The following is a 27824-nucleotide window of genomic DNA, read 5'->3' on the forward strand; positions in this document are numbered from 1 at the left end:
TAAATATTTTTGTTTATTTTTATTAATTTAAAAAAAATTAAATTAATGAGATAATTAAATTGATTAAATAATTAAATTAATTAAAATTAAATTGAAACTTTCTCTAATTTATTTTGTTATTTTCTTTAAAATGATGAAATTAAAACTTTTACCATTATTTTTATTTTCTTTAAATCATTTTTAATTATATTTAATAGTCAATACAAAAATAATATATGTATATTTTTTAAATTTCATTACAGAAAAAGCATTACATAAAAATACAATTTTCTCTTATTTTTATTAATTAAATATTTTTCTGTACGAAAATTTTAAAAATTAATAAGAATCATTATTATTCTTTATAAAGTTCAACATTTTAAATAAAAAAATATTAAAATATGTATTAAAAAAAATGATTTTTAAACTTATTTTAAAGAAAGTTGGTATTTTTAAAATTATTTTTAATCAAAAATATGCCAACAATTTATTATTTTTTGTACATTTTTATTTTTTGTACTCGATAATAAAAATTTTTAAAATTTTTTTATATCGAAAGACAAAAAAATTTATTAATAATTATTTTATTAGGAAGTATTTAAATTATTCATTTATTTTTTTAAAATATTTAATTTATTTATTTATTTTTAAATAAAAATTATTTTTTTATTTATTTTTATTGTTTATTTATTTTATTTTATTTTTTTTTTTAAGAAAATTTTTTAATTTTTTACATTATTATTTTTTTACTAAGAGTTGAAAAGTCATAAAAATTTTGTAACGCAATAGTTCACGTTCTGTTTCAATTATTTTATTTATTATTAATTTTTTTTGTCCAGAAGTATTAACAAAAAGTTTGATAAAAATACATGATTTTTAATTTTTTTTAAAAATCGTACTGAGTCAATTATAGTTTTTCCTATTAAAATTAATTATTTTGTTATTTACAAACGAATTTTTCCTTGCAAACTTAATATATCAATTTTAATTAATTTTCCAAAATTTGTCTTTTTCCTTTTTCGTTTAAAATGTAGCTTAACATCAAATCCGCTACAAATTGCTAGAACATAAATCTTATTTGATCTCAAGTTTTTAATTCATTACCCTTAAATTCGCAGTAAAACGAAGATTAGAGCTCTCTTACACGAAAAACCCTTGAGAAAAAATATATTAGTTTCACAACATAATAAATTGAGTTCTGTACCATTCGTCCCTCAGAAATCGTTAACATTGTTTAAACAAACAAATTATTAAGTAAATATTTTGTGTGTGTCTATGCGTGTGTGTGTATCTATCTATTTATTATTAAATATATTAAATTAAATCCAATTGAAGGGGTTACTACGACTCAATGTTCTATCTATGTATCGTAGGTACAAATAATAAAAAAAAAAACACAAGAGAGGAGTACCATGTATAAATTTGTAATTACACGAGTAAATAATAATTTTGAAAATTTTATTTACTCAATTTTAAACCGCATGCACACTGAAGTGGGACTCGAACGTATAAATTTGAAACAACAAAAAGTACAAGGTTAAGGCACCCTGAATAAAGTTGTAATCTCGGTGCGATGTCCCAGCAACATCTGTACCGAAATTCGTCTTCTCCCAAAGTCTCCTTCTCTAAAACGGTGGTAATAATAAAATTTTCGTGTGTAATGATATGGATGAATAAACAATATGTTATTATTATTAGTTATATTACGCTCTCATATAGGTAAAATGCACCTTTCTATCATATCGCATACATTCATCCGTGCCCACTTGAAAATGTTGTGGTAAAAATAAGTTTTTATTAAAAAGTGTAGTAAAATATTGATTTTGAGTAATTTAAGAGTTACAATTGATAGAGACATGGATTTTTCAAAAAAAAAAATATCTAAAAATTTGAAAAAATTTATTTAAATTTGTGAAAAGTACAAAATAAAAAAACTAAATTTTTACAAAAAAAAAAATTAATTTTTAATACAAATAAAAACATTTTTTAAAATTATTCACAAGTTAATATTTTTTTCCCTTTCTCTTTGTATGTTACATAAATAAAAATATGTAAAATTATGTAAAATTTTATTTTTAAATATAAAAATCTACTGAAAAGCCTTACAATTAATGCTATTTTTATAAAAAATAAAATTAATTAAATTTAATAAATTTTAATTTCTTGCTTGGATTTTAAAAAATTTCTTAATTGTCCACGATTTTGATAAAAATATAAAAAATATTGCAAGCTTAACTTAAACTTTGACTCGAAAAAAATTTATTTTTTTTTTGTAGTTTGTGAGACTTAACTAAGAAAATATTCTGAAACAGAAAAAAACATATGGAAAAATTGACAAATTAAAAAATCCTCGTTTGGCAAATGAAAACTATCCAATAAAACAAAAAGACTTTTTTATGCCTTAGGGGTTTAAAAATAAAGTCCTTTAAAGTTTTAGAATAAAATTTTACTAAATATTTAATTTTCTGATTTTTTTTTTTAATTATCGCACAAAAATAAATAATTTCAAAAAAAATTAAATAAAAATTTGGAGGGCCTTATTTTCAAATCCCCAGGGCCCAAATATAGACGAAGGGACTTTTGCCCCCTTTAACAGACTAGAGTGTCATAAAAATTTCAAAAATTGTGAAAAAAAATTAAGAAATTTTTGACTATGTATAAAATTGCCCCCCGTAATTTTTTTTCCAGAATCCACCATTGCCCGGGTTTAAAAAAGCAATTTTTATCTACCCTTTCTTATATGGATAGAAACTCTGTTTTTGATTTTCTTTGATTTTTTTTAGATTTTATGCTTCTGAAATTTAATTTCAATTTAATTAAGAACAAAAAAAAACGTTCCACAGGGTAGAACGAAATCTACAGGTCCCCTATTTTATTCTAAAATTAATTTTAATTTAGAAAAAAAAATTTATCACGAAAAAATAATCAAAAATTAACATTATACTTTTCAACTGGGCACCAAAACACAACAACAACACAGGTAAATATAAAAAAAATCTTTCATATATATAATAAAAAAAAAAATGCTTGGACATGTGTGTTAGTCTCTCTCTCACAATGCACAACATATGAATATATTTTCGTGTATTATGCTTGTGTTTGTACGAAGATGATAAATATAAATAAAAATATATCTTAAACACCTGGCGGCATTTCAAGCTCTACCACTTGTTAATCTTGTTTTATATATATAGTACGTTGCGTTTATTTGTTGTTGTTTTTTTTTTCTTCTCTCAAGTCGTCGTCGTCGTTGTCGTTGTTGCTGTACTCTTAGTTGTAATATTATTATTGTTACAGGAAAAACATTTTATAGTAAACATTTGATTACATTTTCATGGCATGGCCTGGTGGTGGTGTAAGTGCGCGATGTAATACTTAGAAGACAATTGTCTTGTAAGCAGGGAAATTTCTGGCATACTTTTTATTTTTTCATTTATTTTAAAGAAAAAAAAATTTTTTTCATTGAAAATCGATTGAATCAAGTTTAATTTACCTTATACATTAAATTACTATATTGTGGATGAGGAGGATGGTGTTGCTGCTGCGGCAAATGACTTGAATGAGAAATGTAATTCAAATCCTTGTTGTTACCGTTGTTGTATAACATCTGATGATGATTGTGTGTTTCCATATTTTTTATTTATATTTAATATATTTTTTTTTCTTGTGTGTGTAATTTATCACTCTTGCAGTCATATAACAATAATAGCACAATTATTATTATAATAATTCATTTTTCACGTGCTGTTTTGTTTATATTTTGTGTCACTACAGTACACTACGATCCGCTATTTTATCAGCGTTCATTCATCAATCGTTTTATTTCATTTATTTAATCACACTCTGTCAAATTACTAAATTTCTGTAATTAATCTTCTTTCAAAAACCCAACAACAACAACGACAACGTGTGTCTCTGTACGAACATTTGTAATTTACTGTTAAATTTCCCTTCTTTTGGTTCTTCTTTTATCGTCGTTGCCGTAGTATACACATTAGACTTTAATTTATTTCGTTAGATGGCAAATAAATTACACTTTATCGATTTTTTACATTAATTAATTCTAATTTAATGTAATATTTTACAATTTATATTATTTTATATATATATATTTTATTTATGAGGAAATTTATCGTTATTTTATTATTATTTTTTGAGATAGAAATTTATTTTAGGTTAATATTTAAATTTATTTTTCACTCTACTCTTCTAAGTATGCCTCATGCACGAAAAAATTTCTTCTTTGTATATCTTTATTTATTTATTTATTGTTGTTTGGAAATGTTGAAGATAATAACAATAAATAGTAATGTTTATTTTTCTCGTTTTTCTTTTTTTTCACAATTTTTTTACAAATCACACTTTTTCTCCTGTGAAAATCACGTTTGATAACGTAAAATTGCCCAAAATACTCAATGCCACTAAATTTTTGAAGTGAAATTCGTTTCGGGAAAAATCACACTTTGTACTTGTACTTCAAGCAGTCAGTTGCTGAATGAAACGTCGACTATGTTTTCCTTTTGATTTGACTAAAAAATGTTCTCTCGTCGTTATGTATATGTGTGTATAGGTACGGGTATGTATAATAAAATACATGTTTACATGCCTTCGTATTTTCGTGTGTAGAAAACTAGTATAAGCTCCGACGACGAGAAGTTCACAACGACGACGTCGATTTTCGTACTTTTTTAAGATATACACACGTGAGTGTAGTAAAACGAAAAGAAACGAACATAAAATCGGCCATCTTTTTAATATACACATTTTATTAATGTGTAGTAAATATATATGTATAACGTATGTATATTATATATATTTATGTTATATATATCGTTATATATAAATAAAAATATATAGATTTAGTTTGAATTATTTTTGTATACAAGAATTTATATGTCTACAAAGAAACAGGCACTTCCAGGGAAATTGGAGCCCAGTTCTCAGGAATTTAATCAGTGAAATTGATTGAATGAATATATTTTATTTTATTATTTTAAAGAAATTTAAAATAATTTTTTTTTTCGTTAATTTAAATAATTAATTTTTTTATTTAATTTTAATTAAAAAAAAAAAAAAAAAAAATTTAGAAAAAAAAAATAATTTTTTAGAAACCCTTTCATACTGCCACTGAAACTCACATGAAAATAATCAGAATTTAAATATTCTGTTCTCACACGTTGTTGGTTGCTTTGAAATTTCGTACAAACACAAACGAGTACCTTTAATACTAGTAGTAGATCCAATTCTTCTCCGTACGTCGGTTTGTTGTAGAAAATTATATTAAAATAAAAAAAAAACTTTTCAATCATTTCGCGCATGCTTAAGTTTTGTATAGTTATTTCGCGTTTCCACACAACGGAGTTTCCCGCATTCGGTGCCGTACAAAGGAGAAAAAGGAAGAAAAATAAGAAAATGTTATTAAATAATTTTTACTATCTAATAAAAACGTAAAAAGCGAACGACACACATCGTTGTTTGTGTGCACGAAAAAAAAAATATATGAGGAAATGCAAAAAAAAAAAATAACAACAACAATATTTATATTACGCGGGATAATTTGATGTACGACGATCAACCACATTTGTATATAAAAATATATTTATATTAAATATTTGTATACATGGAAAATACGAGGAAGAAAAATTCTGATTGTATCGCATGTAAATCATGTTGAATACATGCACAACAAGAAAATAAAAAAAAAATATGAAAAAGAGCCTGAAATAAATTAAAAAATAATTCAAATGCTCTTTTGTAGAAAAAATACACATAAACACACACGAAGGAGTAACAACATAAACATTCCTATAAAAGAACTTTAAATACAATTATTCTCGTTTGTCTTCTTCTTGTTGATGTTGCGTTTGCAGAATCCTTTCTTAAAACGGATGCAGGATAAATATTGATAAGGATTTTTGCATTTAGCAGCAAGAAGATCAACGCTTAGTTGACGTTGTCTTTTTTCTTCTAATTTTATTAAATCATCATCATATTAAAAAAAAATAAAAAGACTTGTGTGTGTAAAGAAGAGACTTTTTTCTAATTTAATTTGAGATATTTGTGCACGAATGAATGTCAGGGATGAGATGATGGGATTTTTATAGCAAATTGATGTTTTTGGGATTTTATGCGATCGACATTTTTAAGACGCAATTTTAAAGTGTCGATTAAATTATAAAATTTTATATATTTTTAATTTAATATTAATTTTTTTTTAAATATTTTTAAAATTTATTCATTTAATTGGCATTTAATTTTTAAATTAATTTAAAAATAATTTTAAATTCATTAATTTTAAAATTAGGAACAATCAAATTTTATTATAATTTTTAAATTTAATTTTTTTATTTAAAAAAATTTTAACTCTTGAAGATTTAACTTCATTATTATTTTTTGTTTTAAATGAAAATTTTTTCAATAAGTCATTTATTTGCATTAATTATTTAAAATAAAGTTTTAAATTTTTATTAATTGATTAATTAATTAATTAGTTAATTAAATTTAATTAATTTCAAATTTGTGTTATTTAAAAAAAAATAACTTTAAATTAATTTTTTATAATTCAAAAAATATAAAACTTGGGGCTTACTTCATACTTTATTTTTTATTTATTTTGTTATTTTTTTTTGTTTATTTTTTATAATTTATTTTTTAGAGTTTTTCATGATTTTTTTTTTAATTTTTTTAATACACAATATTTAAATAAATATATTTTTTTAATTTTAAATTTCAAAAAATTTATCAAAATATTTTTTTTAAAATATTTTCTTGTGTTTTAGTTTTATAGAAAGTATTTTTAAAATAAAGAATCATTTTTTAAACTTAATTAACATTTTGAGAGGTAAAAGTTAATTTTATATGAGTTCAAATTTTTGTTTTTGAAAAGATTATCATAATTTAATTAGAAATAATTAAGATAAATATAGATATAAAATAAAAGATAATTTTTTTTCAATTAAGATAAAAAAAATATTAAAATTCTTAAATTAAATTAATTAATTAATTAATTAAAATTATTTTTTTTAATTTTACTTTAAAAAAAAATAATTAAAATCATAAATAATAAAAATTTATTATTTTTAAAATTATTTATGAAATTTATTTTATTTATTTATAATTTTTTTAATTTGTTTTTACTAAAACAAATATTTTTTATTAAAAAAACAAAATTTTTAGTAAATATTTCAACAAAAAATATAAAAATTTCCTTCAAAATATCCCTGACCAGACCATCCAATGCAAAAAAAAGCATAAACAATAATGATCTAAAAAAAAAATATTGTGATATAATAGCAAGAAAGCGTTTTCCCTTTTTATTCTTCTCCTTCACCATCGTCTTCTTCCATTAAAAGCGTACTTATTTCTTGTTGTTGATGTCTTGTGTGCGTGTTCGGCGTTAAAAGAAATGAAGAAAGAGTTTCGAAAAAAACCTGTTGATTCAAAATATTTGTTTGTTTGAGGCAGAGGTCATTGTTGTCTTTTCTCAAATATTTTGTTTGTATGTTTAATTATCGCATTGTGCGTTTTTAAAAAAAAAATAAACTTTGTCGAAAACTTTTGATCTATGAATGGAAATGAAACACTCCCTAAAACAAAATGCTGCTGCATGCAAGTAACGAGAATATCTTTGTTCAATTAAAAGTTTGAACTTGAGCTCCATTTAATTTTTTTATTGCTCCTCTTTCGTTATATATTTATTTTTTTTATTGTTATTATATTATTTTATCTTCCACATAGATAAATTTGACTAAATAAATATAGACACAAGCTAAGATAGAGAACTTCTGCATATAATTTATAAAATTGTATCGTTCGTTGTGATGTGGAGCGCGCGCGAATAAACAGAGATACAGTAGCTAAACATTGCGATGAATGAAAAACTAGAAGAAGGAACATAGGCCAAGTTTTTCAATATATATATTTATATTCTTACACAATCTCAGTGTACATGTTGTCGTCGTATGACTGTTTTTGTGTGTGTGTGTGTGTGTGTTATTATAAAAAGGAGAAAAACTTTTTTAATTATCTACTATAACATTTAATTAAATTTGTGTAATTTAATTTGTTTTCTAATTAAAAAAGGGCCACACATAAGAAAGTACTTTAAATTCAATTTTATCAGCAAATACAAAAAAAAAGTGTATGCGAGTTTCATAATCAACTGCTTAAGTTTTATTATTATAGGATTTAAGTTTATTATTTTATGTGTATTTAATTTCTTATTTTGTTTCCAACTTTTTTCATTTTCGTCTAATTACATATCGATTTCAATCTCTCTCTCATTTTTTCTGGGAATAAAATGATGGATGCGAGCGACTAAATATGTAAATTTGGGCATTAACGACATCATGTTCGCGACACTCATGTATGTAGGTTGGAAAAACAAAAAAAAATATGACATTAAGGCAGAAGCAAAAATGAAATAATTTTCAAGTTCTATTTTTATTTATTTTTTATTAGGTTATTTTGTTATTTTTTAATTTTTTTTTTCTAAAAATTAATTCAAAAAGATAATTAATTTTCCTTGTTTTATTCAATTTTGAATTTCTAGAATTAATTTTAACAAAAGTAAAAAAATTAAAATATCTAATATTTAAATAATTTAATTAATAAATTATTTAATTAAAAAAAAATAATTAAAAATTAAAAGTTTAGAAAAAAATAAAAAATTTAAAATTTTTTAATAAATGTGCCAAGCAAATTAAAAAAAAAAATATTTAAAAAGTATAAAAAAAGTTTTTTAATTAAAATAATTTTTTTATGACAAAAAAATACTGAAAATAAAAATACTTTAAAATATATATTTTTTTTTTTTTAATTTAAAAAAAATTAAATATTAAATTTAAAAAAAAAAAAAATTATTAAAAAAAATAATTAAAAAATTAAATTAAAAAAAAATAAAAATCTAAAAATAAAAAAAAAAAAGTTTAGAATTGTCAGAATGTTCAACATCTTCTTAATTTTTTTTGTAATTTTTTTTTTTTTTTTAATTTTTTTTTTTCATTAAGATAAATTTTATATTTAAAATATTTTAAAAATTGAATAAAATATATTAAATTAAATTTATTTTTTAAAGTATTTTAATTTCTTTTTGGATAATTCATTAATTATTGATTTTAGTTAAAATTAATTTTAGTTTTAATTACAAAAATTATTTCTGAAAATAAAAAAAAAAAACTATAAAAAAATTACATATTTAATACTTAAAAATATTAAAATTGCAAATTTTTCAAGTAAATTTTAATTTCAATTTAATTAATTTTATATTATATTTACATATATTTTTATTTAATTAATTTTAACTTTTAATATATATTTTTTTTAATTTTTCGTCCTTTTCTTTATTAATAACTTCATGATCTCGAAGGTAAAAAACTTTTTAAAAAATAATAAAAAATATTTTTTAAAATCATTTTTTTTTTGTTTTTTTCCTCAAGATTTGTACTAAAAGTCGAATATTTTATCTTGTTTTAATATTCTTGTAAAGAAAAACTTTTGTACCAAAAAAAAATGTAATAAATAATTTTTTCAGATATTTCTTTGTTGCAAATATGATTAAAAATTTCCAGGACCGTCGTGAAAATGGAAATTTCAGCAAAAATAATTAAAAATAAAAATTGTATAGTAAAACATAATTTTAAATTGTCTCATCCTCAATGACATTAGCACTGATTTTAGCTAAAACATTATTCCTGCTCCCTCCGAGTCAACGAGGAAAAAAAAACCTTCACAACACAGGAAAAAAATCTCGCGAGTTTTGCAACGAAACGATGAAACGAAGAGTCTATAAGAGAAAAATATTTGCATATATATACCAATGATGATATGAAACGCTCGTTCATTCGCCATGCATTCGCTAGAGCTCTACCAGCTAGCTCGGGAGATGAGGCAATAATTCATATATAAAAAAATTTAATTTACGATGCATGAATATTTATTGCAATTTTTTCCAGAGATTTTTTTTTGTACTCTTTATATAAATATATATTTTTTTTTCGTCCAAAACTGAACGTTCAAAAAGGAATATTTTTGTAGTTTGTTTGGTTCTAGGTAGCAAAACGCCGCGCGATAATAGTCTCTGTAGCAAAAGAGTGAATGTAAGAGGAAAAAGCTTTAATACTTTTGCTTTTATTTATTTTTTATTTTTTTTGTGATTGTATACCGATGAATATAGCTCACTCTGATGTTTCTATTTTTTCGCAATTATTTTTATTATTTTTTGTTTTCACTTTAATAAACACGAAAAAAAATTAAAAAAAAAAGAGAAAATTAAAATTAAAAAGTTGCGCGCGCTACGAAGGAAAATCTTCTGTGCCTTAAATGATTTAAGTTTTTCCTTCTTCTTTGACAGCCTTTTCGCAGAAAAGCAATAAAATTTAAAGCTTTTCATCTCTTTTCTATCTCTTTCTCCTCCCACATTGCCCGAAATTTGAACACAAGACACAAGTAATTTAATCTCGTTTTATTATCTATTTTATAGCAGTTTAAGCTTGCGTAATAAATGTATAATTATCATAATCCTTTCATTTACAACAACAATAATAATGAAATAAAATAAAAATGAAAACCAAATTAACTTTTATTCTTTCCATTTTCTCTCTATCTCTCTCACGGCTCGGACAAAATAAAATTCTAAAGGATAAAAAATATTAAAAAGTCTTCGTTAAATTAACTTTTAAAGTGTATTTTTATAAAAAAAAAGCACTTGACCTGTGACTTTTTCAAAAATTTTGTTTTTCAATGAAAATGTTCAGAGACACTTTAATTAGTATGATTTTTAAAAAGTGTGTATATGATGTGTTAATAAGCATATGGGGAGAAAATAAAATAAAAAAAATAAAAAAACGAGGCGCAAACACACACGCCGGAGATAAAATAAACTTAAATGAATTTACTAATTACAAGCTCATACATCACGTTCATTTAATTGTAATATAAGAGATGTTCAACATACACAACTCGTCTCATCACATCACATAGTTAAATTAGAGTTATTATGTGTGTGTGTGTGTTGAAAAAAAAATTTATGTGAAAAAGTCGATGGAAGATAAAAATTTTTTCGAGAGAAGGAGAAAGAAGAAAAAAAAATTAAACTGAGAAAATATAAAAGTTACTTTAAAATTTTAAAGAAAAAGTTTTAACGCACGCGCATAGCAAATCAATTAAAGCTTTTTATCATCATCATTGCATTGCTTTCGCGTTTTATTATTGAAATGTATTATTTTGGGGCCTTCTCATGGAACACTGTGCCCCACCCTCTTTCCTCTTTTTTTTTAGAGTTTTTCCTCCCGCTGCCTCCACCGCCATCCTCGTCGCTATATTCTATTAAGCCAAACAACATAAACACATGTAGATGAGAAATAGGAATGATAAAATAATTCCACAAAACATACACACACGCGCACATATAACATACCAATATATCTTTTAAATTACCCGCATTCACATCGAATATAATTTTCCTCTAAAAAAAGTTCTTTTTGAACGGCATGTAGTACTTGAATGAGCTAGCAGATTTTCCCGATATATTCATACATGTGATAGAAACAAATACACACACACACATAACTCGCGATAACTTCATAATACTTCAAGAGAATTTTTTTTTTTTGGAATAATTTTTTTATGTTAATTTTTTCCATTCAAGGATTTTTCGTTAAATCTATAAAGTAAAATAAAAATAACTTTTCTCTGAAAATTTGGCGGGAAATGTGAAATTTATATCGATAAATTTATATTTTTTTAATAATTAATCATATTTTTTTTATAATTTGCTTAAAAGAAATTTTTATGTGGTAATTTTATTTTTTTAAGTGTTTAATTTATTTAAAAAATTATTTTATTGAATTTCCTACTTAAATAAATAAAAATTTTAACAAACTTTAATTTTTAATATTTTTTTATTTAATTTAAACTTGTACAATTTGCTATAAAAAAAACTTTGTTTTTTTTAAATATTTCGGAAAATATTAAATTAAATATTTTCTTATTTTATTATTAATAGATTTTCAAAACATTTTTAATATTTTCATAAAATTAATTTTAAAAAAATATTCAAATTTTTAAATTCAAGTTAAAAAAAAAATACTAAATTATAAAAAATACAAAAATTTAATAATAAATAATAATAAACCATTTTATTTATTATTTTTAATTTAATTTTTATTTTATATTTAAAAATATTCATTTTTTTATTTATTTAATTAAAAAAAAAAAATTCCAAACTAAAAAAAAAGTTAAGACAAGTTTTTTTTTCATTTTCGATTTTTTCATTTCTAAATTTTATTATTTTTTAATTGTTTAAATTATTAATTTTTGATTGATAATATTTTATTACTGGTTTAGAAATAGAAATTTAAAAATAAAAAAAAATAAAAATCTTTTTGTTATTAAAAAAAATATAAATAAAAAAAGGAAAAATCTTTCTTTCTTAAAAAATTTTAAATAAAATAAAAATAATTTTTTTTTATAATTTTTTTTAAATAACGAACCGAAAAAATAAGATTTTAAGAAATATTCGATAAAAATATAAACAAAAAATAAGTATAAAAAAATTATTTAAAAAAATTTATCACTTTTATTTTAACATTTCCCGCAAATTCAAATGCCTTCACCTCAACCCTCAATTTTGCTTCATCTTTTAAAAAATAGGAAATGAAACGAAGAAAAAATAAAATATTAAATAAAAAATAAAAATGAACCAGAAAAGATCATGCATAAGTAACGGAAAACAAGGAGTATCTTGTACACACATGCCATTACTCGCTGATCACACACACAAAAAAAATTATACACAGCGAATTTTCCTCCTCATCGTCGTTGTAGAGCGAAAAAAATTTGAGGAATTTTTTAATAACAAATAATAATAAATGCAATACAATAAAAAGTTGAGAAAAAAAAATATTTAATATAAATAGAACAAAAATATAACAATTTTTAATATAATTTTTTTTTTTGGTTCATATCGATTTAGTTAGCAAGTATTCGTTGGTAAAGTTGGCAAAAAAAATTAAGAACACACGTCGCTCTTGAACTTTTTTTTTGTCTTGTAAAATTTTTACATTTACATCCGCTTGCGAGATTTTACAAAAATTATGATTAATAATAATAATTATGAAAAAAAAAGAAGAAAAGAGAAAACTTTTTTCATTTTATTATTACATGATTAATATTAAATATTTATTCTATTTAATTATGACGTTGTTCTGTTTAACTTTATTTCGTTCCGTTCGGTATTTTCTACGAACGCACGCGTGTGTATGTATAAGAAATTGTACATAATGAAAAATTCAAAACCAAATTACTTTTAAAGTGATGTTTGGAAAATGTTCGACGAGAGGGAGTGGGAAAATTAAAGGAAATGTTTTGAATTTTAGGGATGAAAATTAATTTTTGAAAGGGATCAATGTCCTCTATTGTGGACGTGAATTATGTGAGTTTGGCATATGTTGAGAAAATCATTGTTGTTGATATTATTACAAGGGTTTTGAAGGTCTTTGAACAAGATAACCAAGGACGAATGGAATATTTGCTGAAATATGTGTTGATGTATGAAATATTTAACAAATAATTATAAAATTAATATAAAATTGACTAATTTGGTGTAAAAAAAGTTTTAAAAAAATATATTTTATCGTATTAAAAATTTTTAGAATATTCGACAAATTGTTAAAATATTTTTTATTTAATTTTGATTTTTACAATTTTTTATTAAAAAGCCTTATTTTCAAAAATTAATTAATATTTTACATAATAAAAGAATTTTACTAAAAGGAATTTTAATTAATTTTAAAGAATTTTATTTAATTTAATATAACTTTATATCATTTTATATTAAAATATATTAAAAAAAATAAATTAAATTAGAATATATTAAAATTAATAAATTAAATAAATTTATTTAACATTATCATTTTTAGAATAATTTTAAAGTTTTTGCCGATTTTTTTTTATTTTTTTTTTTAAATTTCAATTTATTATTTTTATATCTTAAAGCATAAGTATTTATTTTTGCTCAAATATGTTAAATATGTGAAGAGTAATAACTCGTTGGCTAACATTTACATTTTTTTTTTACAGATTTTGTTTATTGAGGCTTGTAAAATTGAAGCTTATATTGTGTGCAAAAAAAATCGTCAAAAAAAACCCAAAACTGTTCAAAATCTACCACTAAAACAATTTTATATTTAAAATCAGTCCACAAAAAAATTACAATCCAGTTATAGAATGAACTCTGAATGAACTCAGAAAACATGGACGGATTTTAGAAATCTTCCATCATTTGAAAAAAATCAATAAAAATTTTTTTTTTTTGTAAAAATTTTTGAGTAATTTTAGTAATTTTTAGTGAATTTTGTTAATCTTAAATATTAATCCAAATTAAAAATTTAAAAAAATTCAACTTGGTTTGAAAGTCTTTCGTTAAATTTTATAGATTTAGATCAGATCTAATGGAACCCAAAAAACAAAATTTTTTATTTTTCAATTTTTTTTCATTGAAAGAAATTAATTCATTAAAAATGAGAAAAATTAAAAGTATCAATTAAATTATAAACAAATCATCAACAATAGATTATATTTTTTGATATTCTGGTCTCTTAAAGTTTAATTTTAGGTTTTTAAATATCATCAATACCGGTCTTTATGTATAAATAAGAATTGATTTTCTCTTTGACTCGACTTTATATTAAAATCTTTTGTTTTATGAAACAATACTTGCAAGAAATTTCAATTCTTAGCAAGGGATTAATACACATGAAGTATCTTATCTTCTCGAGAACACGCAACAAGTTCTTACCACAAAACCCACCATGTTCAATGAAAACCACACACCGGAATCAATTATTTTCGATTAAGATTTCATTAAATAGATAAATTTGCATCAACGACGAGTTCTCATCCACAAAAGAAAGCCGTAACATGAAAAAAGTGCATCACTTACCTTTTAAAATTGATGAGAATTGCCTATCTATGCAGTCTTTTCTTCACAATGCACTTATTGCCAAAGCACTGAAGGTCTTCTGGATGCAATTATTGCACTATTTTCCATGGAAAATCTTGTAAAAAAAGTGAAAATTGTTAAATTTAATTTTTTGTTTTGGTCCAAGTGACATTAATGACAGCAAATTTGACAGGTCCACATCCTGTTTGTCGCCACCAAAGCGGATGTGCGGCAAGAATTGGAACTAATTTTGGGTCGGCTGAAAGTGATAAGTCGTCAGATGGCGCAGCAGGCACCAGGTCCACATCCTGGTTGTCGCCAAAACCGGATATGCGGCGGAAAGCAGAACAAATTTTATGTCACATCAAATAATCAAGTCGCAAAAGACCTTCAAGTTTAAAGAAAAAAGGTAAATTTTCATATTTTTCACGATTTTTTCCAGGAAATTTGAGTAAATTTTTATTTTACAGAAAACAAACAATCCAAAAACCAACATGTTGGCTGGAATTTCTCGCGCTGTAGTCAAAGCTGCCCCAAAATCGGCGGTCCGCAATATCAGTGTTACCGCTGGACCACCATTGAACCCCCTTACCACAGCTGTAAGTATTTAAAACTTGTAAAAAATCATTGGTAAAGCTCAAAAAAGACTAAAACTAACTCCCAAGATTGAAATCGGCTTGAGAAAACAATGAAAAATTACAAAAAAGTGACATTTTCTTACATTACGTAACTTTACAGGTGAATTTTTCACTACCGCTAATGTTGTTGTTTTTTTCTTTGTAGGAAACTGTCGGATATGGTATCTTCATGTTCTCTGCATGCATCTCCTACCCTGTCTGGGTCATGCTTAACATCAAGAAGTGGAACAAAAAGGAAGAATAAATTTTAAGCAGATTTCTAGATCATTCAAAAATGTAAACAAAATACACAATAAAAGTTCGTTCAATTGGATTTGTTGTTTTTATCTTCGTTTTTTTATCGAAATTCTGCTGGTCTGTGTTTTTAGAACAAATGTTTAAAAGTAGAAAATGTTTTTATTTCTCAAAAGTAATCAAAATTAAGAATTTTTTCTTTTATCAAACAAATTTTTTACTGATTTTTGAACTTTTTTCGTTAAACTTATCAATTTTTTATCTATATATTTTTTTTAAATGATGAATTTTTACGTTCCATTTCAATCCTAACCTGTCCCAATTAAATTTTTAAAGTAAAATTTAGGAATTTTTCTTGTTAATTATGATCATTTAAATTAAAATTTTTAATAACAAAAAAGTCTGAAGGTTCTCGGAGATAGATTTCATGATTGAGGCTACTTCAAAGAATGAAATAAGTTGATAATTCCAATATGTACTACCATTTAAAAAAAAACCCATTAAATTTAATTATTTCTCTTTATGTCAGCCCCTCCGATTTTGCCGAAAAAATTCAGGAGGAAAAGTAAAAATAATTAGAAAAAAAGGAAAATTTTTGACATTTTTTAGTACTTTTTGATTAAAAACGATAAAAATAGCAAATTTACATTAAAAATATATTAAACATAGAATAATTTTGTTTAATTAACACATTTTCTAATTAAGCTGAAAATTTTTTTAATCTCGTAAGAAAATAATTTTTTTTCTTCAATTTTCATTTTGTGGAATTTTGAGTTATTTTAAAAATAAAATAATGAAAAAAAACTTTAATGAGAAAAAATTTTTAATTCTTAATTAAATAATGTGAATAATCAACGTTTAACGTTCAAAAACCTCAAAAAAGTTGTGAAAAAAATTAAATAAGTGTGTCATTTTGGAAATATTTAAAATATTTAGGCAAGTGCAATTCCAACAAATGTTTCACATTATTTTGGACCTTAAAAATGTAAGGAGGTGGGAGTAATGAATAATGATAATGGAAAAAATTCAAAATTTTTAATGATTTTTGCATCTTTTTCACCATAAAAATTACAGAGTTAAAATATTCAATATGTGTTTTTTGGCAATTTAGAATTTAACAATTGGACCATTTTCTAAAAAAAAAAAAATTTAAAAATTTTTAAAAAAATTTCTAACGACTTTTTTGAAATCTAAAATTTTTTGGCAAATTCCAAACTAAAAATTTTTTTAATTTTACTGTGAAAAATTCTATTTAAAAATTGCAAAATATAACAAAATTTATAGATTTCAATCAATTTTTGATGATTTTTAGTCATTTTTCGTATGTTTTGAAGGTAAAAATATTTCAAAACCATTATCATTATTCTATTATTCTCTCCATTTTGTTAGGTATTCATTATTTTAAATTTTAAAATAACAATAATTTTGCTAATCTTAAAATTAGATCAAAAATTTTTGTTAATTTTTTGAAAATATTTTGCCAAAAATACTTAAAAATACTTTTAGAATTAATCATAAAATTGATTTTTTTAAAAAATTATTTTTTTTTTCAAGTATTTTTTAATTAATCGTTATCTTTAGTTATTCGTAATTCCATCTGGTCCTTCAGATAATGAAAAAAAAAACAAATCTGGTTAAAAAATTTAAAATAAAGTTTTTATGTACTTTAGTGTCTTATGTAAAATAGATTAGAAATGTTAGATTCTCAATTTTTCGGTTCAAAATTTTATGAAAAAAAAAAATGAGAATCAAATTTAAGCCTCTGAGTCTCTAAATTAATTAATTTTAGAGCAAATTCGCAACTTTAAAGCCTTATAGACATTTTTTGGGGACCAAAAGTGGATTCAAAATTTAACTTTGCAAGTGATTCATGAAATTTTCTTGAAGAAAATAAAAGTTCTAAAAATTGGGATGAAAGAATGAAAAACAAACAAAATAAAATGCTGATTTGTAAACTGATTCTCGCAGTTTTATTATCGTTTTTGAAAAATTTCTGTATGTTGTTGTTGTTGTGTTAGAGAAATAACTTTACTTCTTTGATGGTGCCGTGGTTGCTTGTTGGGTCTGAGCAATAGCCTCTTCCTCCTTGGCGATGATGGCCAACAATTCCTGCTTCTTTGTGGCAATTCGTTCTTCGCGGCGCTTACGGGCTTCACGGACACGCGTTCTTCGGGCCTCAGCTTGGTCGTTAAGCATCTTGGTACGGGCCTTCTCTGCCTTACGCTTGTGAATGTGTTCCATCAAGACGCGCTTGTTCTTGAAGACATTACCCTTGACCTTCATGTACAAGTCGTGGTACAAGTGCCGGTCGATCTTCTTGGCTTCGCGGTATTTCTTCAACAAGCGACGCAAAACGCGCATCCGGTTGATCCACAACATCTTGACGGGCATACGGGCGTTCGCGGTACCCTTGCGTTTGCCATAGCCGCAATGACGACCCTTGCGACGTGCTTCGGTGGCTTTGCGGACGCGGTAGCGCGAATGGACAACGACGGGCTTCTTGATGATCAAACCGTCCTTGATCAACTTGCGGATGTTTTGTCGGCTGTTTGTGTTGCCAATCTCGTTGATTTCATTGGGATCCAACCAGACCTTCTTTTTGCCGCATCGCATTACCGAGGCTGCTAACCTCTTTTGTAATTTCAGGGAACTGCAACGAAAAAAATCATTAGAACCTGACAGAAAATTTGATACTGAGGAAAAACAGTGACACAAAACCTAACCACACACTTGCCCATACACATACACAAACAAGCCAAATACCAGCGAACTTGCACGTGGCCATATTTATTGTGAAATTACTCCAAAACACTCCACTCATCTTAACACAATTCATAATAATTGTGCACTTTCGTCCGATATTTGGCGTTATTTCGCAATATTTCATCCCAAAACGCATGTAAACACCGGAAAAATTGCAAATTAAAAGGCACGATGTCATGTCTGCTCGCAATTTCACTTTGGACACTTTTTCGCACATTTTCACTGTTTTTCCGCATGGATTTTCGTCGTAAATGGCACCAGAGCCGCCCAAAGGCACTTTTTACCTCATTTTTATGAGTCTAGATGATCAGAAAATCACAAAATTTGTTTAAAATTGTTCGGAACTAACTCGCAGTAGCGAAGACCGAAAAGAAAAGGATTTTGCCTTCCGCTAATTCAAGCGGATTTGACAGCGAGCCCAGTGCATTTTTAAATTTTTCATCTTTGTGCAGTGGGTTGAATGTAGGGTGTCTCGTTTTGTTTTAGGGTGAACATTTTTTACTTTTTCAAGTCAGAATTTGTAACTCTTTGAGCCTAAGAGTAAATAAAAAGTAATTTTTAGCCTTGAAATTGTATGAAATTTGGTTGAAACTTATACGAAAAATATGAAAAAATTTTTATTTTTTATTTCATCAAAAAACGAACAGATATGCATGGAAATTTTCTGGAATTATGGAAATAATCGGTCATAAATTTTGTTTTAAATTTCTTTAAAAATCAAGGAGATTTTGATGGAAATCATCTTTAGGATGAATATTTATTCAATTTTAGCTTTGAAATCCATCAAAAATGAGTTTTTGCGCAAATAATTTTTTAACGATTTAAAGTCTTTTAGAATCATTTTATGGCACCATCCATTTACGGCGTCGGCTAAAATAGGGCATTTTTTGACCCCCACCCCCCCTATAATCGTAAACTTTCGAAATCCAACAACCCCCCCTAATTTACGACGTGTTTTTAACATTACACCTCCCTCTCACTGAAAAGGACATTTTTATTATCAGTTCAAATTTCAATGAAAGCTCATAAAATGCACATGTTTTCGTGCCATTTTCGATCGATATCGTCAAGGGAGGAAAAAGAATATTTAAGAGAAGGCTTTGAAAACATTTTGGCGGGAATGGATGCAAAAACGACGCCTACCCACACACCATTACGAAGTCCCATTTAATACAGGACAATAGCAACCCAATGGGCTGTATCCAACATCTAACCAATGGGCCAACATCAAACTCTTCAACATCTACACAATACAGCCTCTAACAGCCATCAACATCAGCCGCTTCCCAACAACAACAACAATCCTAATTGTAACCGGCAGAACAAGGTTTTGGTCGTCCTTCTGAGGTCCTTCCAATTGGAAAATTAAATGATCGTGTTTGTTTTCTCGTGGACGACTTTAACTTCGATTGTAAAGAACGAAAAGAGTTATACAGACATCTAAGAACCAAACATGGGATGAAATTTAAATTTGATGGATCGCGAAAAAAATGCTTTGTTGAAAAAAATAAATTGATTTTTTTTGATTCAATGATTTTTTTAAAAATAAATTTCCTTTATTTAACTAAAAATTGTTCCAAATATTCCAAAGGATGTAATTCCTTTGCCGGCAGAATAAACGAATGTAAAGGGCTCCAAGATCGAAATTCCTCATTTTTTCAAATTTCAATAGAAATTCGTGAAAAATTTTGAAAAAAAAGCTTACAAAGTATTAAATACTTTGTTAAATTATTTTGATTAATTTAAAACGAAAAGTTTTCATATCGTTGAAATTTACATTGAAATTTACCCCCCTTTCCCCTACGTTGAAATCCATCGGAAATTCATGGACCCCCACTCCCCCTTAAACTTCCGACGCCGTAAATGGATGGCGCCTTATGAAAAATTTTGGGAAAAATCAAAGTTTTTTTTCAACCCGTTATTAAATTTTATTTTAATTTTTTCGTCGATTTCATTAATAATTCCACTAAATTTTACTTTTTTAAAGTTTTAGTTTTCTTTCTTCTTTTTTACAATAAAATAAAATTTGAAAATCATATTTTCCACTCGAAAAACATTAGGTAAAATCAAAAAAAAAATAAAAAAAAAATTAAAAATAAATATTTTAACGGTCAAAAATGTAATTCAAAAACAGCTGACATTTGTTTACACTCCCGTGTTCGTGCCGAGACAGATTCAAACGCATAGAGAAAAAAATTCTAACAACGCTTAGATAAATCATGGAAAAATCATCGTTTGCTCAAAAAATTGTGGCTCCAACTGAGAACCTTCTTGTGCTCCACAAGCCAGCGATGGATTGCATCGAATAAACTCAAAGAAATCAACGAAAAAGAACGTAATTGAATTAAGCAAAGTACAAAAAAAAATATCCAGATAGTATTAGAAAAAACCAAGGTGTTGTTGTCTAAATTATAAAAATAGCTTCAACTGAGAAACTGAGGTGAGAATTGTTTATCAAAAATTTTATTTTTAGTCTGAGAGATTTTTTTTTCTGCTCCGTAGATAAAAAAAACAAAGCAAACCAGTGGGTAAACAAACGTAGCAGGCAGTGAATTACAACAGAAATTTTAATCTAATAGGTAAATAAGCGATAAGGAGGATTAGGAAGCAGACAAGACTTTAGACAAGAAAAAATAGTATTACACATTTATGAAGTAAAATTTACGTCCAAAGAATTTTCTGTCGGAATAGATTTCGATTTTTTATCACTCACCTTCACAAAGGTCAGTATCCCCATATAAATACAAAGTGAACCAAATGATAAAAAAATTCTCTTTCAGCGCGAAAAATGGCAAAATACAGCATTGTTTGTCTGCGTCACGGCGAGAGCGAATGGAACAAGGCGAATCTCTTCTGCGGCTGGCACGATGTCAATTTGTCCGAATCCGGCTTTTACGATGCCAGTGAAATTTCGGCAGCTGCTTTGCGCAAAGAAAACTTGCAATTTGACATCGCCTTCACGTCATGCCTCAAACGGGCGCATCAAACGTTGGAAATAGTATTACGCGAATTGTCGCTCGAAAAAATCCCGGTTGTCATGGATTGGCGTCTCAACGAACGGCATTACGGCGCCTTGACGGGCTTCAATAAACGCGAAATGGCCGAAGTTTATGGCGAGGAACAAGTTCAAATTTGGCGTCGAAGCTTTAATGTGCCGCCACCTGACATTACGCCGCTCAATCCGTATTACGAGCAAATTCGTGGGAATCCGAAATTCAAGAAAATCTGCAACGAAGACTTTCCGAATGCCGAAACGCTTGAGACGACGATGAAACGAGTGGTGCCGTTCTACGAGGAAGTCATTAAGGAGCAAGTGAGGACTGGGAAACGAGTGTTGATTGTGGCGCACGGGACAAGTCTTCGTGGGCTTGTGAAACACGTCAAAGGGATGACTGATGAGGAAGTCATGAAGTTCAATATGCCGAATAGTATTCCGTTTGTCATTGAGTTGGATGAGAATTTCAAGTTGGTGGGAGATATCAAGTTTTTGGCAGATAAGGAATTTGTTCTGAGTGCCATGGAAAAAGTTGCGTCAATTGGAAAGTGAATCGTGAAGCAACAATTTACCTCATTTTAAGTTAGTTCTGTAATTCTGTGTATTTCCGGAAAAAAAATTAAAGAATTTCCCAACTCAACCACCTACCTACCTAAATGTTTATGTGAATTTTTCACACAATTTCTATCGATATTTTGAGGAATATTGAGTATAAATATTGAATAAAAATTTGTTTCTTATTTAAAATGACCTTTTTTTATTATATGACGTTTTCTTTTCCTTTAGTCCAAAAAAGTAAAATAAATAAAAATTTTATTTGATTAATTTATTTATTAATTTAATTAATTAATAAGTAATTTAAATTAAAAATTTAATTTATTTTTTAAAAAATGAGGATTAAATTAAATTTTAAATAAAAAATAATAATAATAATATTAATAAATAATAGTTTGACAAAAATTGAAAATAAAAAAAAATCCGTTAAAATTAATAAATTTAAATTTTAAAATAATATTAAAAATAAAATATTCTATTTTATTTCTATTTATTTATTAAAATATAAATAAAAAAATAAATAGCTAAGCTTGAATGAAATTTTTTAAATATTTTTTTTAATAGTTAAATTGTTGAGGAGGTTAAATTTATTTATTTCAATTTTTTTGAATCTATTTTCGAAATGTTCGAATATAATTAATTATATTCAAAAATTTAAATAATTCAATTCAAAAATTTAATAAATTTATAATTTGGATTTTTAATCGCATTAAAAATTTTAATAAAATAAAATAAAAAAATAAAAATTTTGTAAGAAAAAATTTTAGAAGAAAAATTATTTTATTTTATTTTTTAAAATTTATTTTCAGAGATTATCATTTGAATAAAATTTAAAACTTAAATTAAAATAAATTTAAGAACATTTCAAGTTAAAAATTTTAAAAACAATTCATAATAATAACAGTCAAAAATTTTTGATGACAAAATTAAGAGACCTGAGCAATTTTAATTAATTTAATTATTTTAGAAAAAATATTTTAACAACTTTCAATACAAAAATTAAAATTTTTTAACATTTTTCGGAAATATCTTGAAAAATCACAAAAATTGATCAAAAATTGAATAATTTACTCTATTAAACTGATTTTTTTTCAATTTTTGTCAAAATTTTAAACATATTTCAGGAAAAAAAAAATTTGTAAAAAAACAAATCGAAAAGAAAAATTATTTTATTAAAATCTAATTAGGCCGCTCCAAATTTATTTCGAACTTTTTGTCCCAATAACTTTTTTTCAAAATGGGGGGGACAAAATAAAAAAAAAAAAATTTGAAATACTTTTTCATACAAAATGACAAAATTTTAACAGTTTTTTGTCATTAATCAATATTTTAGTTGATTTTATTGATATTTGATAATTTAAAATTCATCTCAGAGTATTTCAAGTTAAAAATTTAACAAAAAAAACATTCGTAAAAAAAACTGTCAAAAAAAATTTAAAAATAATTTTTTTAAAAAAAATTCAAATAAGAAAATTCATGTTAAAATACGATTTTAAATACAAAAATTCTTAAAAATTAAAAAATTTTGGAAAATTATTTGAAAAAATATGAAAAAAGACCAAAAAACGGCCAATTTTGATGAAATTTTAAACTTTTTTTTATTTTGCCCCATTGGATTTTCGGCTTTTGAAATGGGGCATGGGACAAAAAGTTCAAAAAAAAAATTGGAGCGGCCTTAAATAAATTTTCATTTTTTTTAAGAAATTAAATTTTTAATTTCTCTTAAAATTTCTTTCGGTACGGTAAATAATTCAGGCACCACTCCAAAAGTACTTCCTTGCCTCATTTTGGAGCAAGTGAAAAAGAGTGCTCCCGCATCGCTTCGGAATTGCTCCTTCTTTTCCATCTTGAAACGCAAGAACCGTCTTGCTTTTTATTTTCAAGAGCAATTATTTGCAGATTTGAAGTGCATTTCCGCACAAAACTAATCAAAAATGAGGTAATTAGCAACAAGATGCGCCGATTGTGCAATTGTGATACGTCGCGGCACGCAAAAATTGTGGAAAAACAGCAAAATTAACATTTATTTACGACATAGCCACGTGCATTGTACGACAATTTGTCAAAAAGACGTACAACGAGCACACAATTCGTGCACAATGTTTTAACATGATTTTCACAAAAATCCTTTTTGTCTCGTTTCAGTGTAACAAAAACTGCAGCGCCCAAAGCGGCTCCCAAGGGTAAGAAGTTGCCCGCTGTGCCCGAATCCAAATTGAAGGCACAAAAGCAAAAGTTGAGCAGTCGCGTATTGAAGCTCAAGCGTACTCAAAGAAAGTCCGCCACCATTGCTCTTCGTCGTCAACAAAACTTGAAGCGCGCCGAGACCTACGCCAAACGTTATTTGGCCAAGGAACGCGAAGTCGTTGAGCAATATCGCACTGCCAAGAAGGAAGGCAAGATTGTTGTTGCTGCCGAGCCAAAACTCGCCTTCGTCATGCGTATTCGTGGGTGAGTTTTGAATTTTTTCCCTTTAAAATTCAAAATTTTATTTTTTTTTTCGATTTTCAGTATCAACAAGGTCGCCCCCAAAGTCCGCAAGGTCTTGCAATTGTTCCGCTTGAAGCAAATCAACAACGGTGTCTTCGTCAAATTGAACAAGGCCACCATCAACATGTTGCGCATTGCCGAGCCATACATTACCTGGGGCTATCCCTCTTTGAAGACCGTCAAGCAATTGATCTACAAGCGCGGATTCGTCAAGCATGCCGGCCAACGTATCCCCATCACCGACAACTTTGTCATCGAGCGTAAATTGCGTGCCGGATACCGCATCCAATGCGTCGAGGACCTCGTCTACCAAATCTTCACCGTGGGACGCGTCTTCAGAAAGGTCAACAACTTCCTCTGGCCCTTCAAACTCAACACACCCAACGGTGGCTGGCGCAAAAAGAATAACCACTACGTCGAAGGCGGTGATTTCGGTAACCGAGAGGACAAGATCAACGAGCTTGTACAAAGAATGATCTAAAATTTTGTAATTTTTTGTACCATCGCAAGGTGGTAGTCAGACTATCCAACGCAAGCTTATTGAAAATAAAACAAAAAAAATTAAAAACCTAAAATTAAAGTATTTTTTAGTGAATTAGGCTTCAGAAAACATGTTTTGGAGAAATTTTCTATGCTAATTCAAGTACAAAGGTTAAAATTAAATTTTTTTTCGATTTCCACTTTTTATCAAATTTTTAAAAGAAATATCAAATAGTGAGTATCTGAAATTTAAAAATGTTCGGGAAATATCGGTCATGGAAAAAGTGCGGGAACCTAGTTCTCGGGAAATTTACAAAAATCATTAAGAAATTTTAAATTTTTTAGAGAAAATGGGTATTTTTTATTTTTAAGAAATTAAAATTTGAAGAATTACTTAAAAATGTAAATAATTGTCCTAATTTAGATTTTTTTCATTAATTTGGGGTAAATATAATTTTGGGAAATGAGTTTGGTTCCTAGGAAAAAATTAATTTTTTTCATCTCTGGATAATATTGAAATTTTCTTATAAAACTACAACAACCTAGACCTTTTAAATAGCAAATGTTCTGTTTAAAAATCACAAAATTAGGTAAAAAAATATTTATTAAAAAGTATGGAAATTCTTAGAGCTTCGTTTCAAATATTAAAATTAATTCCAAAATTTTTGTAGAATCCTTAGAAATTTTAACAAATTTTCTTTTTTATTTTCTATATTTAGTTCTAAGGACAAAGTTAAAATTTATTTTGATATTTTTTCATAATTTTTTTTTTAATCAGAAATTTTGATTTACTTTATTATAAATTTTAGATTTTAGGTGAATTTTTTTTTGAAAAGTAAAACAAGGATGATACTTATCCCTTTAGAAAAAATTGGTAATCTTCTAACCTATTTTTTAACAAAAAATAAATTAATAAAAAAATAACGATTTTTCTGCTTTGCCTTAATCTTGTCATTATTGGAAACCAAAAAATTAAAAAAAAAAATTTGATGATTAAATTTATTTATTTAAATTTTTTTTAAATTGCGATTTTCTAAATTCAATGTATTTAATTAATGGATGTGTTAATCAAAAAAATTTAACTAGTGAAAAATTTATTTTATTTTTACAATTTTTTTTCATTTTGAAGTTCTGAAATGAAGAAAGTGCAAAAAAAATAAAATAATTAATTAATTTAATTTTAAATTTTAAAACTAAATAACATTAAAAATAATTACTTAAATTAAATTAAAATAATTTTTTTTCGAAAATTTTTAATTAAAAATTAAAAAATAATTAAAACAATTTTTTTTATAGGAAACATTTAAAAAATCTATAAAAACGAAAACACATTAAATGTTTGTATCGGCCTAAATAATTCATGAATGAGCAACAATGTGAAATAGCTTGAATGAAAGAATGAGAGGGAACAACAACAAATTTAGTGTTTGAATCACTTTTTCTATTCCGCTCTTCATTCGAGGATTTAAGTGAAAAATACGTATCGCGGAGTGGAATTTCCATCCCTTTTTCAGACCTGAAGAAAAAATGGAACCAATAACGCAACAACCGACTTCAAGTAATTCCGGTGGACTAGTTCCTTCCATTGAAAGAGCCATCCTCAGAGTAATTAATTTTTTTTTCTAGATTTAAAGAAATATCTCAACGTAATTTATACTTTCAGTTGGGCACAAACCAAGAAATTCCCGAAGTAACAAATTCATCAAATACCATAAGTAACGACAATCCTCCTTCGTACTCGTCGTTATTCCCTGAAACACAATCAACCGCCGATGCAAACATTTCCCGGACCTTTCAAACGAACGATTGGAAAGAAATTCGCATAAATGGCCTCCAACTCTTCAAAGATTTGTCCGATGCGGATCAAAAATTGCTCGAAGAAGCCGTTATTGCTCCAGACGCCACAGTTTTTAGCGCTAAAATTGCCTTGGAAGTCGCCGAGGACCAAAAATGCACAAATTTTGAGAGTTTTCTGAAGATTTTTGACTTTGTGAAGCAGTATTTGCAACTCAAGAACGAACAAAACGCAAAAAGTACACTGCCAAGTACGGAAATTCGTGAAACCACGAGATACGAAAATGGCGTGATGAGTCAAGTTGAAACAATTCCGCCGCAAACGAGACATCCTGATCCAATTTCCGATCCGTTTTGTTGTTGGCTTTGCTGGCAAACGCCACCGTTGCACAGTAATGGATGTTCTTGTTGTTGTTGCTGCGACGGCGATCCTGGAAGTAATGTTGAAACGGGCGGCGGTGGTGGTAATGATTGTGATTGTGGCGAAGGCTGTGGAGATTGCTGCGGAGAATGTTGTGGGGAATGTTGTGGGGAATGCGATTGTAGTGATTGTGTGTTTTGAAAAAGTGCATTTGACCATATTGTGCCTAGATAGGAGTGTCATATGGTAGAAATTTACTTAAATTTATGATGATGTAGCTTTATACATGACAATTACCTAGTATTTTTACGTATTAAAATTATAGGAATTTGTGTATTTTTGTTAATTACGCTTATAAATAAATAAAAAAAATATTAAAAAAAAAAACAGAATTATTGGAGATAAATAAAAATCGATAAAGGAAAGTTAAAAATTCATACAGGGCGTTTTATTTGGTTTTGTCGATCCGATTTTGTCGAAAAAATTCAGAGGAAAAAATAAATATTAAATTAAAAATGGAAATATTTTTGACATTTGTTTTTTAATTTTTGAATTGAAAAATTTCTGTTGTCGATAAAATTATACAAAAAACAA

The 27824-nt window shown here is 26.0% G+C and overlaps 5 protein-coding genes and 1 long non-coding RNA gene across 7 annotated transcripts in view; 4 read left to right on the forward strand and 2 right to left on the reverse strand.

Annotated features, from left to right (window-relative positions):
* Positions 1–15060, reverse strand: part of LOC134834134 (TOX high mobility group box family member 3-like) — a 30997-nt gene extending 15937 nt beyond the window's left edge. The window contains exon 1 of one of the 2 annotated variants that reach the window (XM_063848695.1): positions 14921–15060. Coding sequence is in view for 1 of the 2 variants with exons in the window: in XM_063848693.1 (XP_063704763.1) it covers positions 3473–3610 (138 nt within the window). In the remaining variant the exon portion in view is untranslated. Of the gene's footprint in view, positions 1–3472; positions 4404–14920 lie in introns of those variants that run through there. The other variant, XM_063848693.1, reaches the window with a different exon arrangement.
* Positions 15061–15212: 152 nt separating this feature from the next.
* LOC134834964 (uncharacterized) lies at positions 15213–15871 on the forward strand. The gene is made up of 3 exons (XR_010162189.1): positions 15213–15329; positions 15391–15519; positions 15704–15871. It is a non-coding gene; the product is annotated as an uncharacterized LOC134834964 (long non-coding RNA).
* Positions 15872–17728: 1857 nt separating this feature from the next.
* Positions 17729–18976, reverse strand: LOC134836189 (large ribosomal subunit protein eL19). Its single transcript, XM_063851461.1, has 2 exons — positions 18840–18976; positions 17729–18442 (listed from the first exon to the last, which is right to left on the reverse strand). The coding sequence occupies exons 1-2, from the start codon at positions 18842–18844 to the stop codon at positions 17821–17823; spliced, it is 627 nt and encodes a 208-aa protein (XP_063707531.1). The 5' UTR covers positions 18845–18976; the 3' UTR covers positions 17729–17820.
* A 1751-nt stretch (positions 18977–20727) lies between these two features.
* LOC134833647 (phosphoglycerate mutase 1-like) lies at positions 20728–22291 on the forward strand. The gene is made up of 3 exons (XM_063848046.1): positions 20728–20995; positions 21058–21278; positions 21336–22291. The coding sequence occupies exon 3, from the start codon at positions 21344–21346 to the stop codon at positions 22100–22102; it is 759 nt and encodes a 252-aa protein (XP_063704116.1). The 5' UTR covers positions 20728–20995; positions 21058–21278; positions 21336–21343; the 3' UTR covers positions 22103–22291.
* A 1636-nt stretch (positions 22292–23927) lies between these two features.
* On the forward strand, positions 23928–25183 carry LOC134833460 (large ribosomal subunit protein uL30). Its single transcript, XM_063847777.1, has 3 exons — positions 23928–24044; positions 24251–24556; positions 24617–25183. Exons 1-3 carry the CDS (start codon positions 24040–24042, stop codon positions 25074–25076), a joined length of 771 nt encoding a protein of 256 aa, XP_063703847.1. The 5' UTR covers positions 23928–24039; the 3' UTR covers positions 25077–25183.
* A 1265-nt stretch (positions 25184–26448) lies between these two features.
* LOC134834909 (uncharacterized) lies at positions 26449–27623 on the forward strand. The gene is made up of 2 exons (XM_063849715.1): positions 26449–26680; positions 26739–27623. The coding sequence occupies exons 1-2, from the start codon at positions 26603–26605 to the stop codon at positions 27429–27431; spliced, it is 771 nt and encodes a 256-aa protein (XP_063705785.1). The 5' UTR covers positions 26449–26602; the 3' UTR covers positions 27432–27623.
* The last annotated feature ends 201 nt before the right edge of the window (positions 27624–27824 follow it).

Source organism: Culicoides brevitarsis, chromosome 3, assembly GCF_036172545.1.
Source record: "Culicoides brevitarsis isolate CSIRO-B50_1 chromosome 3, AGI_CSIRO_Cbre_v1, whole genome shotgun sequence".
NCBI classification, from domain to species: domain Eukaryota; kingdom Metazoa; phylum Arthropoda; class Insecta; order Diptera; family Ceratopogonidae; genus Culicoides; species Culicoides brevitarsis.